Genomic DNA, 14,337 nt, shown 5'->3' with positions numbered 1-14,337 from the left:
TTATTATGTAATTATATACTTGGAGAAATGTGGGGGCTGCAGGGCTAAGAAAGAATGGGCCATATTCCCTGCTTATTCCCTACTGCTCCCTCAGAAATTCTCAGTATTTGGGTCCCTGACCCTAAGCTCTTCTCTGGAAGGGAGGAAGGACACAGACAGGGAAATTCTGAGGGTGGAAACTTCTATGAAATGTACTCTTGTTTAACAAAATCATTAGTTATTGTTAAGTTTGAAATCTGCACTTTGTAAGCCTGGCCTTTTTTCCCTGATTTCTCATTTCCCTTTTGGTTTCTCTTAGATTTCACCAAAGGTACATTGGAAAATTCCATCCTGAGGAGGAATGGAGAAGAAAATATCTGGAGAGGAAAAAGGTCTGAATAAAATCCTAGAGCTGGCTGTGGTAGGAATGGTAGTAGGACCAAAAGGAGATTGTTCCTTGGTGTGCTGGGGAGGTAAACATGGGGTAGAGGATTTGGGGAGTTTTGAGAGAGCCATCACTTCCAATTAGAAATTTTCATTCAGGGCACCTGGGTGGCTCAGTCAGTTAAGTGTCTGCTTTAGCCTCAGGTCATAAACCTGGGGTCCTGGGATTGAGCACTGTGTTGGGCTCCCTGCTCAGCGAGGAGTGTGCTTCTCCCTCTCACTCTGCCCCTCTCCTTGCTCGTGCTCTCTCTTTCTCTCTCTCTCTCTCTGAAATAAAAAAAAATCTTAAGAAATAAATTTTCATTCATAAGCTCATATTTTGAGGATTTTGTGTTTTATTTAACTCCAACCAGGAGTGAGGGATTGTATGTAAACAATTTCTTTATGTCTGTCCTAGAAGAAGGAGGTTCGTAATATGAGATATTACTGAATAAAAGCCTGTTATGTAACCCAGCATTCCCAGGCTTCAGTCAAACAGATAGTAGGATGGGGGCATGCTTTTTAGCTCCCAGAATTCATTGCCAAGTACCAAGTACCAGGACTTCTATCAGTGGGGAGACTAAAGTCAGGCCTCCTGCCAGTACCCTTACCAGGGATTCTTAGAACATCACTAGCATATTTTAACCAAGATAAAAGCCTTGAGTAGAAAAGAATAAATAAACATGAGTCCATGTTGTTAAATCCACCACATAGTGTCTGGAGAGTTTCAGATTGGTCAGGAAGCAGAACTCAGACCCACAAATGGGAGTGCAATAGGGACAGATTTTGGTTTGCCCTAACAATGAACTTTATAATTAATCAGAGCTGTTTATTGATGAACTAAGCAGTCTGAGAGAAGTTCTGAGCTTTGTTTAGGTTTTGGACAGCATTACTCTTTAAGGTCCCTTCCAATCCTAGATGGTTCAATGCTAATAGGCTATAATGGAAATGGAAGCTAAATAATTACATTTTCTAGCTGGTGGTGAACTTTCACCAGATGGTGGTGAGTTTCACTATGCTATTGCTAGTTCAGGCCTCCACATGCATGCAACTGCAGCATATCATCATCATGAACATGCATGTGTCACTTGCGAGCACACACATACCAGCCTTTAGCCCCATGAAAACAATCTGAGCCTTTCAGTTTAATGTGCTCTTTCCCACTGATCTTCTTCCAGCTCTCCCAAATCTCCCACCCCTCCTCTGAAAAGCATTCTCACACTCTTTTGCTGACAACAAAACAGCATTCTGCTGTGAGGACATCTGGAACAGCTGAAAATGCCTTTGTCTATGTGTATGTGTATGTATGTCTTCCCTCTGACCTTGGGGGAACTGCAAGGTTTGGCTTGCATTACCCTCTCTGGGAACTTTCTGGGGATTCTCACATAGCCCACTCTGGTCTGTCAAGACTATGAAGAGCCAGTCTCAATTTCTCAATCTTGAAAGTCACTTGTAAAAGTAGGTCAGGCTTGACTCCTACATTCCAGAATAGGGGCATGGGACAGAGTTAGTAACCACACTTCTAAGAATTACATGTTTTTGCCACTTTTACTACCTCCCTCCTTCCTTCTTCTTTCCTTCCTTCAACCCATCCTTCCATATGGCTTCTATTCTTCCTCCTTCTTTTTCTTGTTTTCTCCTCTTTCTTCTCCTGCTTCATTAGTATCACAAAGAGGCAGTATATGGTAGGCACAGGGTATCACACACACACACACACACACACACACACACAGATATTGTACATCATGTACTTTGATCTCCAATGTGAAGATAACTTCAATAGAGTTGAATTATACCTTCCAACTATCCTTGTGGTTCTCAGAGAGACTAGAGAAACACTGAATAGAAGCACCTAGTGAGATCAGGAGAATAGTGAAGGAGCACACGAGGTAGTGAGAAGAGTAACACCAATCCAAGTCCAAGGTCTCTCTTAATATGTGACCCATGTCACCATGTCTCTATGTGACCCTGAGTAAATTGCTAAACCTGTCTGAGCTTCAGGTCATTATCATTAAAATGGAGGTAATAATAAACCTTCCATGGAGGGTTATTTTGAAGATCAAATGAGTTTATAGGTGTGAAAGCACCTAGAATAATGGCTGGCATTCAGTAGATGCTGGATAGAAGATTAGCTTAGATAATAGATGTTAATAAAAGATTTATAATGTTTATAAAATAAAAATGTTTAAGATTTATTTTATTATGATTATTTTAACATGTGTCTTTGACCTAGCAACTGATTCTGGCTCCTAGAAGCTTTTTAAAAGTGAAGTAACAGTCCTACAGAGCTGTCCAGCTGGCAGGGCCCTTTGAGGCCAGCCAAGCTGATCTCCTTACTGTATAAATTGGCTGGAGACACTGAGATCCAGGGAAAGGGAATATGTCATTGGTCATTCAGTATGTCCTGAGCTTCAGGTTTGTAGTGCTAAACACTCCACATAAAAGGAAGACCTGTTTCCAGGTCTAGAGGACCTCACAGCCTGAGGATGGAACATACATGAGAACACTCACATGTACACACATGATTTAACTTTAACATGTGCAACATGTTATCCTGAGCCCCAGTCTTGCCTCTGTAAGTATCAGCTCAAACCAACAGATTTAGAGAAGGTAGAAAGGGACACTCTAAAACATATTAGAGAATGAATATATTGTATTTGTAAAAACAACAACAACACTATTATTAATAGTATTAATTCTGCCACTAATGCTCTGTGGCCTGGAGAACATTCTTTTCCCTCTCAGGCAACTTAATTTAGTATCCCTTTTAGCTTTGAGGCTCTAGAATTTGATTGCTCACAGAGCCCCAGGATAGAGTAGCATAATTTGAGTCAGCTATGAAAAGCTGAGTTCTTTCTGACCACATAAGGGACACCAAGCTAACATACATCTGGTTTCTCCCTCTAAAGATATGGAACAAGCAGAGATGCAGCAAGAACCCCTTTGTTGAATCTTGGGTCTCATTTAGCTATTACTTAGGCTGAGTTACCTAAAAGTCTATCTCAATTCTCAGGGATACAAAAGAGGATGGAGGAATACCCACAGAAATAATGCTTCTGTGGGATAGTAAGACCTCTTTTCGGATATATAACCAGTGTTAATTTCCCACAAGCAGCCTGGAAAAACTGGGCCATATTCATAGGGAAGTGAGTTACCCCACAGATGGTGAGAAACAAGTCCTGTGAAGATCAGCTGAAGGAGTTAGAGCTTGTTTACCTTGGAGAAGAGATGAATAAAGGGGATATGATGTCTGCCCTCAGAACTCTAAAGGGCTGTCACAGCATGGAGGGAGTAGATATGTTCTATGTGTCTGTAAGAAACAGAGCTGGGGCCTTAGGATGGAAGCAACAAGGAAGGGGATTTAGTTCAACACAAGGAAGAGCATCTTAACATTTGGAACTGCCCCTGGATAGACTAGATAATCTGGGAAAGTCATCAACTCTCAGTCACTGGAAGTATGTGAACAGATATTTTGAGCACTGTTCATAACAGTGAAGAGTGGGTCTAAGTTACTTTTAAGGTCCCATCTAGCTTTTAGACAACATTCCTTCTTTGAAGCTTATATATCTTAACAGGGATCGAGACCTGAAGACAGAGGGGTTAAGGTACAATGGTAGAATTTCAGGTGAAAGAAGATGAAGGAGGAATTTGGGTGGCATTGGGCACCTTCTTAATGTCCCTGAGATGTGACAAGTACTAGAAAATCATGTGGATGTTTTTCAAGAGAGGATCTTTTTCAATTTCTACCCAAACTTACCTCCTGGCTTCTTCAGCAGGCTTCAACTACCCAAAGCTAGGAGAGTCTGCAGCACTGTCGGAGAACATTCACCTATTCAGCAGGAATAGGCTTTCCCCAGTAGCCATGTAATCCCGAGCCCCCACCCTTTTGCCAGTGCTAGCAGTGGTAACCAGGTCCCCATTTTCTGCCTTACCATAGGTGACCACTGTTAGGTGGCCCAGGAGCAGGAGGCCCAGTAAGAGCCCCATCACAGCCAGAACCACTTTTGTCCTTTCTTCTAGCCTCCTGCTGTCAAAGAGGCTTGAACTTCTGATGTCTGCCAGTGTCTGTGCCTGCTCACTTCCCTTCCTTCTCTATATCTTTCACTTGGACTCCCAGCCCCATCTCACATTCTCCTTCCTTCCCTATTTCAGCACAAATCATGTGAGTACCCCCTCCCTTCCCTGACTGGGATTGGAGGTTCAGAGTGAGTGAAGCAATTCCTCCCCCTGCTAGGGTGTTGACTTGACTTTCCATGGAGTCAATAGTGTTCTCTGGTCTTTGATCTCCCAGGCTGTGTTTATTTTGGGTTTCTTCCACAAGACTCAGGTGTTCGGGGGGTGACCTTTGGGATGAGTTTTCTCCCTCCAGTATGGGGATATTTTCCTTTCTGGTGGGCCCAGGGAGGAGAGATCAACATTGCTGACCTGTGCAATATTCAGCAGTCATACTGTTAAACCTATGCAAATAAACAGGGTGTTGGGAGTGGGTACCTACGGGCCTCAGAGTATAAGAGATTAAGTGTATGAAAGAGCTTTCTACAAATTAAAACTTAAATAATTGGCAAGCCCACGGATAAAGTTGTTATGGGGATATATACTCTCATATCTCATATTCAAGAAGCTCTTTGAATCACTTTCTCCAATAGTTCCACCTCTTTGGTGTTAAGTGTTCCCATTAGTGCTCATTTAGGTTCTATTATTTATTTCTTAAAGGGAAAGTTAAGTTTAACATCTAGTGTACTTGCCCATTGAACCTGGTAGTGGCATGCTCTATTAGGTTAACTTTTAAATGACTTTTCATTGGTACTTATCTGTAATCAGCAAGAGGGAGGCATTAGGCTTACTAAGAAGCTTAATTGCTTCTCTTCACAGTCCCCAGAGCAACCATAAGCTCACCAGCTTTACACCTAGGTTTGACCCTGCTCACAGTCTACTAAACGTTGAAAATATAAACACCTCCAAAAGGAGACATACATCCAACAAATTTATAGCAAAATATAAGTAAAGTCTAAGCTTGGCTTCTTTTCTTTTTAATTGGAGGGATAAGAGAGGCCTTGGTCAGGGGAGGGGTGAGCTTTGCAGAAAGGGGTAGTGAGACCCCAAGGACAGACAGTATCTCCTCCACATGCTTGCCAAGGGGTAGTTATATACAGATGATTTGAGACTGGGAAAAGGCTAAGAGGAGACTCCAGCATTTCAGGCCCTGACATTGTTACATGGAATTCTGTCAAGCACCTCTGTCTCCCAGATTCAATTCCTCTTGTCTGGCTGTCCCTTGATTTTTGTTTATTTCATTCAGTCCATCTCATTTGAACTTCCAGTCATTGTTTTCCAGTGGGTTCCTCACACAGAGAACCCTCAGCTTTGGAGAGCACCCCTTTTGTATTTCACACCCTAACATGCACATACACACACACACACTCACACACCTCCTCTTTACAGTCTTTCCTAATGAAGAACTGAAACCCCATGCCTCATTGGACTAGTGTCAATTTCTGTCTTGTCTGGTGACTGTAGTTTTGAACTGCCTCTGGCTTCTTGTTAGGACCTTCTAGATGTGAAGATAAATGTCCAAAAAATATGCATAACATTTCTCTGGGGAAAAATTCCAATCCTACAGCAGGATCAGTAGCCCTGAGTAGAACATTGAAGAGGAGGTCAGGAAACAGAGAAGGGCCTGGCTCTGCATCTACTTGATTCTGAGAATTTGAGCAAGTTAAATCTCAACTTCAGCTCCCTCAATTGCAACATGAACACTGTTAGATTTGATTTTTACATCATTTCAGATTTTTAAAATCAAACTACACTATACATACAATAACAACTATAAAAATAATAGTCACTATCTCTTGATCTTTTAGTCTTCCATGCACTGTACTAAGCACTTTTCATGGATTAATTCATTTGGCAGTTATAATCTTTCATGGTGAGTATTGTACTCTTTCTTTTTTTTTGCAGTTTTTATTTTAATTCCAATTAGTTAACATATAGTGTTATATTAGTTTCAGGTACGTAATAGGGTAATTCAACACTTCCATGCAAACATGGTGCTCATCACAACAAGTACATTCTTTAATCTTCATCACCTTTTTAACCCTGCCCCACCCAACTCCCCTCTAGTAATCATCAGTTTGTTCTCTTATAATCAAGAGTCTGCTTTTGACTTTTCTCTCTCTGTCACTGTCTCTCTTTCCCTTTGCTCATTTGTTTTCTTCTTAAATTCCACATACAAGTGAAATCATACTATATTTGCCTTTCTCTGACTGATTTCATTTAGCATTTTACTCTCTAGCTCCATCCATTTTGCTGCAAATGTCAAGATTTCATTCTCTTTTATGGCTGAATATGGTTAGATATATATTTTTATATATTTAATCCTCTTAATCCCATTAATCATGCTGTATCTTGGCTATTGTAAATAATGCTGCTATAAACATAAGGGTACACGTATCCTTTCAAGCTAGTGTTTTAATATTCTTTGGGTAAATACCCAATAGTGCAATTTCTGGATCATGGGGTAGCTCTATTGTTAACATTTTTATATTATTACTTTTTTAAGTTTTTATTTTAATTCCAGTTAGCTAAAAAAACAATGTTATATTTGTTTCGGGTATACAATATAGTAATTCAACAGTTCCATACATCACCCTGTGCTCATTGTGACAAGTGGACTCCTTAATTTCCATCACTTACTTAACCCATCCTCTCACCCACCATCCCTCTGGTAACCATCAGTTTGTTCTCTATACTTAAGAGTCTGTTGCTTGGTTTGCCAATCTTTCTTTCCTTCCCTTATGTTCATCTATTTTGTTTCTTAAATACCACATATGAGTGAAATCATATGGTATTTGTCTTTCTCTCACTGACTTATTTCACTGAGCATAATACTCTCTTTTTTAACAATAATTTTTATTATGTTATGTTAGTCACCAAACAGAATATCCTTAGTTTTTGATGTAGTGTTCCATGATTCATTATTTGCATGTAACACCCAGTGCACCTGCAATACGTGCCCTCCTTAATACCCATCACCAGCCTATCCCAGTCCCCCACACCCCTCCCCTCTGAAGCTCTCAGTTTGTTTCCCAGAGTCCACAGTCTCTCATGCTTCATTCCCCCTTCTGTTTATCCCCCCTTCATTCTTCCCTCCTTCTCCTACCGATCTTCCTGCTATTTCTTATGTTCCATAAATGAGTGAAACCATATAATCGTCTTTCTCTGCTTGACCAATTTCACTTAGCATAATCTCCTCCAGTCCCATCCATGTTGCTGCAAAGGTTGGGTAATCGTTCTTTCTGATGGCTGAGTAATATTCCATTGTATATATGGACCACATCTTCTTAATCCAGTCATCTGTTGAAGGGCATCTCGTCTCCTTCCACAATTTAGCTATTGTGGACAATGATGCTATGAACATTGGGGTGCATATGGCCCTTCTCTTCACTACGTCTGTATCTTTGGGGGAAATACCCAGTAGTGCAATTGCTGCATCATAGGGTAGCACTATTTTTAATTTTTAAGGGACCTCTACACTGTTTTCCAAAGTGGAATACTCTCTAGCTCCATCTACATAACTGTAACTAGCAAGATTTCATTATATTTTAATGGGTGAATAATATTCCACTGTATATAAATGCCACATCTTCTTTACCTAATTCATCAGTTGATGAACACTTAGGCTGTTTCCATATCTTGGTTATTTTTTTTATTATGTTATGTTAGTCACCATACAGTACTTCATTGGTTTTTAATTCAGTGTTCCATGATTCATTGTTTGCACATAACACCCAGTACTCCTTGCAAGTGCCCTCCTTAATACCCTTCACCAGGCTAATCCAACCCCCACCACTCCCCACCCCTCTGAAACCCTCAGTTTGTTTCCCAGAGTCAAGAGTCTCTCATGGTTTGTCTCCCCATCTGATTTCAGTTTAGCTATTGTGGACATTGCTGCTATGAACACTGGGGTGCAGGTGCCCCTTCTTTTCACTACATCTGTATCTTTGGGGTAAATACCCAGTAGTGCAATTGCTGAGTCATAGGGTAGCTTTATTTTTAACTTTTTGAGGAACTGCCATACTGTTTTCCAAAGTGGCTGTACCAACACTTGCATTCCCACAGACAATGTAAGAGGATTCCCCTTTCTCCACATCCTCTCCAACATTTGTTATTTCCTGCCTTGTTAATTTTTGCCATTCTAACTGGTGTAAAATGGTTATTGTAAATGATACTCTAGAAAAATAGAGGTGCGGGTATCCCTTTGAATTAGTGTTTTGGCATTCTTTGGCTAAATACCTAGTAGTGTAATTGTTGGATCATAAGATACTCCTATTTTTAACTTTTTTAGGAACCTCCATACTGTTTTCCAGAGTGGCTGCACCAGTTTGTACTCCCACCAACAGTGCAAGAGGATTCTACTTCCTCCACATCCTCACCAAAACCTGTTGTTTCTTCTGTTATTGATTTTAGCCATTCTCAAGGGTGTGAGGTGGTATCTCATTGTAGTTTTGATTTGAATTTCCCTGATGATGAGTGCTGTTGAGCATCTTTTCATGTGTCTGTTAGTCATCTGTATGTCTTCTTTGGAAAAATGTCTAGTCAGGTCTTTTGTACATTTTTTAATTGGATTATTTTTGGGGATATTTAGTGTGTGTGTGGTTTTTTTTTTTTTGGAAGGTCTTGAGTTTTATAATTTCTTTATACATTTTGGATACTAACACTTTATCAGTTGTCATTTGCAAACATCTTCTACCATTAGTAGGTTGCCTTTTACTTTTGTTGCTTGTTTCCTTTGCTGCACAGAAGGTTTTTATTTTGATGAAGTCCCAATAATTTATTTTTGCTTTTTTTCCCCCTAGCCTTAGAACATATCTAGAAAGAAGTTGCTAAAGCCAATGTCAAAGACGTTAGTGCCTGTGTTCTCCCCTAGGATATTGATGGTTTCCTGTCTCACATTTAGGTATTTAATCCATTTTGAATTCATTTTTGTGTGTGGTATAAGAAAGTGGTCAAGTTTCATTCTTTTGCATGTGGCTGTCCAGTTTTCCCAACACCATTTGTTGAAGAGACCTTTTTTGCATTGGATATTATTTTCTGCTTCACTGAGGATTAACTGACCATATGGTTTTGGGTTCATTCCTGGGTTTTCTATTCTGTTCCATTGATGTATGTCTATTTTTTGTGCAAGTACCATAGTGTTTTGTTCACTACAGCTTTGTAATATAACTTGAAGTCAGAATTGGAATGTGTCCAATTTTCCTTTTCTTTTTCAGGATTGCTTAGTCTATTTGGGGTCTTTTGTCGCTCCATACAAATTTTAGAATTGTTTGTTCTAGCTCTGTGGATAATGCTGTTAGTGTTTTGATAAGGATTACATTAAATGTGTAGATTGCTTTAGGTAGTATAGACATTTTAACAATGTTTTTTTTCCAATCCATGAGCATGAAATATATATTTCTTTGTTTGATCCTTAATTTCTTTCATTAGTATTTTATAGTTTTCACAATACAGGTCTTTTATGTTTGGGGTTAGGTTTATTCCTAGGTATCTTGTTTTTGGTGCAGTTGTAAATGGGATTGATTTCTTAATTTCTCTTTCTGCAGCTTCATTATTGATGTATAGAATGCAACAAATTTGTCTATGTTTATTCTGTACCCTTCAACTTTACCAAATTCATGTATCACTTCTAGCAGTTTTTTGGTAGAGTCTTTGGGTTTTCTATATAGAGTATCAAGTCATTTGCAAATAGTGGAAGTTTTACTTCTTTACTGATTTGGATGTCTTTTACTTATTTTTTTTTGTCTGATTACTATGGCTAGGACTTCCAGTACTATGTTAAATAACAGTGGTAAAAGTTAACATCCCTGTCTCATTCCTGACCAGAGAGAAAACGTTCTCAGTTTTTCCCCATTGAGAATGATATTAACTGCATGTTTTTCATATATGACTTTTATTATGTTGAGGTATGTCCCTTGTAAACAAACTTTGTTGAGAGTTCTTATCACTAATGGATGTTGTACTTTTTCAAATGTTTTTCAGCATCTATTGAAACGATTATATGTTTTGTATTCTTTCTCTTATCGTTATGTATCATGTAGATTGATTTCCACATATTGAACCACGCTTGCAACCAGAGAATCAATCCCACTTGATTGTAGTGAATATTTTTTTAACGTATCTTTGGATTTGGCTGGCTAGTATTTTATTTAGAATTTTTGCATCTGTGTTGATCAAGGATACTGGCCCAATGTTATCTCTTCTAATGGAGTCTTTATCTGCTTTTGGCATCAGGGTAATGCTGATCTCTTTGAATGAAGTTGGAAGTTTCCTTCCTTTTCTATTTTTTGGAATAGTTTGAGGAGAATAGGTATTAACTCTTCTTTAAAAGTTTGGAGAATTTGCCTATGAAGCCATGTGTCCTGGACTTTATTTTAAATTTTTTATTATGTTACATTATTCACCATACAGCACACCATTAGTTTTTGATGTTCCATGATTACTTCCATGATTCATTGTTTGCGTATAACACCCAGTGCTCCATGCAATAGGTGCCCTCCTTAATACCTATCACCAGCCTAGCTCAATCCCCCACCCCCGTCCCCTCTGAAACCCTCAGTCTGTTTCCCGGAGTCCATAGTCTCTCATGGTTCATTCCCCCTTCTGTTTACCCCCCCTCCATTCTTCCCTTCCTCCTCCTACTGATCTCCCTGCTATTCCTTATGTTCCACAAATGAGTGAAACCATATGATAATTGTCTTTCTCTGCTTGGCTTATTTCACTTAGCATAATCTCCTCCAGTCCCATCCATGTTGCTGCAAATGTTCGGTAATCATTCCTTCTGATGGCTAAGTAATATTCCATTGTATATATGGACCACATCTCTTTATCCATTCGTCTGTTGAAGGGCATCTCAGCTCCTTCCACAATTTAGCTATTGTGGACAATGCTGCTATGAACATTGGGGTGCATATGGTCCTTCTCTTCACTATGTCTGTATCTTTGGGGTAAATACCCAGTAGTGCAATTGCTGGATCATAGGGTAGCTCTATTTTTAACTTTTTGAGAAGCCTCCACACTGTTTTCCAAAGTGGCTGTACCAACTTGCATTCCCACCAACAGTGTAAGAGGGTTCCCCTTTCTCCACATCCTCTCCACCATTTGTTCTTTCTCACCTTGTCAATTTTTACCATTCTAACTGGTGTAACGTGGTATCTCAGTGTGGTTTTGATTTGAATTCCCCTGATGGCTAATGATGTTGAACATTTTTTAATGTGTCCATTAGCCATTTGGGGAGGGGGGTGAGGGAATGGGATAGGCTGGTGATGGGTAGTAAGAAGGGCACGTATTGCATGGTGCACTGGGTGTTATGCGCAACTAATGAATCATGGAACTTTGCATCAAAAAACAGGGATGTACTGTATGGTGACTATCATAATATAAAAAATATTAGTATAAAAATAAATAAATTCAATTAAAAATAAATAAATAAATAAATAAATAAATAAATAAATAAATGAAATCCTGCAATGTGATGACCCCAGCTTTGTTTTTCCTTTTCAACAATTCCTTGGCGATTCAGGGCATTTTCTGGTTCCACACACATTTAAGGGCTGTTTGTTCCAGTTCTTTGAAAAATGTCATCGGTATTTTGATAGGGATAGCATTGAAAGTGTAGATTGCTCTGCGTTGCATGGACATTTTAACTATGTTAATTCTTCCGATCCATGAGCATGGAATATTTTCCATCTTTTTGTGTCTTCTTCAGTGTCTTTCAAGAGTGATTTATAGTTTCTAGAATATAGGTCCTTTACATCTCTGGTTAAGTTAATTCTAAGGTAACGTATGGTTTCTGATGCTATTGTAAATGGGATGGATTCCCTAATTTCTCTTTCTTCAGTCTCATTGTTCATGTATAGAAATGCAACTGATTTCTGAGCATTGATTTTGTATCCCGCCACATTACTGAATTGCTCTATAACTTCTAGTAGTTTGGAGGTGGATTCTTTCGGGTTTTCCATATAGAGTATCATGTCATCTGTGAAGAGAGACAGTTTGACTTCTTTGCTGATTTGGATACCTTTTATCCCTTTTTGTTGTCTGATTGCTGTTGCAAGGACTTCTAGTATTATGTTGAATAATAATGGCGAGAGTGGGCATCCTTGTTGTGTTCCTGATCTTAAGGGAAAGGCTTCCAGCTTTTCCCCATTGAGAATGATATTTGCTGTAGGCTTTTCATAGATGGTTTTTATGAAATTGAGGAATGTACCCTTTATCCCTACACTCTGAAGTGTTATTTCTTCCTGTTTCATATTTGGTAGTTTTCATGTTTCTAGAAATTTATCCTTTTCTTTTAGGTTGTCCAATTTGTTGGCATATAATTTTTCATAAATTTCTCTTGTAACTGTTTGTTTTTCCATGGTTTGGGTTGTTATTTCTCCTGTCTCATTTGTGATTTCATTTATTTGGGTCCCTTACGTTTTCTTTTTGATAGGTCTGGCTAGAGGTTTATCAATTTTATTATTTTTTTCAAAGAACAAGCTCCTGGTTCATCAGTCTGTTCTATTTTTCTTTGTTTTGTTTTTTTTGTTTTTGTTTGTTTGTTTGTTTTAGTTTCTATTTCCTCTAGTTCTGCTCTAATTTTTATTATATTCGTCTTTCTCCTGACTTTAGGCTTCATTTGTTGTTCTTTTTCTGGCTCCTTTAGGTGCAAGGTTAGGTTGTTTATTTGAAATTTTTCTTGCTTCTTGAGTTAGGCCTGTATTGCTATATACTTTCATGTTAGGTCCAGTTTTGCTGCATCTAAGGGTTTTGAAACATTGTCTTTTCATTTTCATTTGTTTCCAAATATTTTCTTATTTATTTCTTGGTTTCCTAGTTTACCCATTCTTTGTTTAGTAGCATGTTGTTTAGCCTCCATGTATTTGTTGTCTTCCAGATTTTTTCTTGTGGTTGACTTCTAGTTTCATAGTGTTGTGGTCAGAAAAAGTGCATGGTTTGACTTCAGTCTTTCCGTATTTGTTGAGTCCTGATCTCTGACCTAATATGTGATCTATCCTAGAGAATGTCCCATGTACACTTGAAAATAATGTGTATTCTGCTCCTTTAGAATGGAATGTTCTGGATATATCTGGCAAGTCCATTTGATCCAGGGGATCACTCAAAGCCACTGTTTCCTTGTTGAGTTTTTCTTTAGATGATCTGTCCATTGATGTAAGTGGGGTGTTAAAGTCCCCTGTTCTTTTTTAAAAAGATTTTATTTATTTATTTGACAGAGAGAGACCGCGAGAGAGGGAACACAAGCAGGGGGAGTGGGAGAGGGAGAAGCAGGTTTCCCACCAAGCAGGGAGCCCAATGAGGGGCTTGATCCCAGGATGGTGGGATCATGACCTGAGCTGAAGGCAGATGTTTAATGAATGAGCCGCCCAGGTTCCCCAAAGTCCCCTGTTCTTATTGTATTATTATTAGTGAGTTCCTTTATGTTTGGTATTAATTGTTTTATATATTTGGGTGCTCTCATGTTTGATGTATAAATATTTACACTTGTTAGATCTTCTTTTTGGATTGTCCCATTAATGATCTTATGCTGTCCTTCTTTGTCTCTTGTTATAGTTTATGTTTTTATTTTATTACTTTTTTCAGTCAATGACATTTTATTGTGGCATAGGAATGAATTCATGACACAGGCTTTATAAACAGTCTTTATTTTAAAGTCTAGTTTGTCCAATATAATTATCGTGACTTTGGCTTTCTTTTGACATCCATTTGCATGATAAGTGTTTCTCCATCCCCTCACTTACAATCTGCAGGTGTCTTTAGGTCTAAAATGAGTCTCTTATAGGCAGCATATAGATGGGTCTTGTTTTTAAATCCATTCTGACACCCTATGTTTCGATCGGAGTATTTAACTGGATTATATTCAAAATAATTATTGGTAGATCT

General features: G+C 38.7%; 1 protein-coding gene across 2 annotated transcripts in view; it reads right to left on the bottom strand.

Annotated features, from left to right (window-relative positions):
* The window catches only part of VSIG4 (V-set and immunoglobulin domain containing 4), a 51,640-nt gene extending 47,136 nt beyond the window's left edge, over positions 1 to 4,504 (bottom strand). Inside the window, exon 1 of one of the 2 annotated variants that reach the window (XM_045793905.2) lies at positions 4,335 to 4,504. In XM_045793905.2, coding sequence (XP_045649861.2) covers positions 4,335 to 4,389 — 55 coding nt within the window. In that variant the 5' untranslated portion in view covers positions 4,390 to 4,504. The remainder of the gene's footprint in view (positions 1 to 4,334) is intronic. The other variant, XM_045793904.2, reaches the window with a different exon arrangement.
* Positions 4,505 to 14,337: the final 9,833 nt, after the last annotated feature.

The sequence above is a fragment of the Ursus americanus genome, chromosome X, assembly GCF_024610735.1.
Source record: "Ursus americanus isolate L20-20 chromosome X, mUrsAme1.1.p, whole genome shotgun sequence".
Classification (NCBI taxonomy): domain Eukaryota; kingdom Metazoa; phylum Chordata; class Mammalia; order Carnivora; family Ursidae; genus Ursus; species Ursus americanus.
The sequence above is the reverse complement of the archived record's forward strand: the minus strand, read 5'-3'. Positions and strand labels throughout refer to the sequence as shown.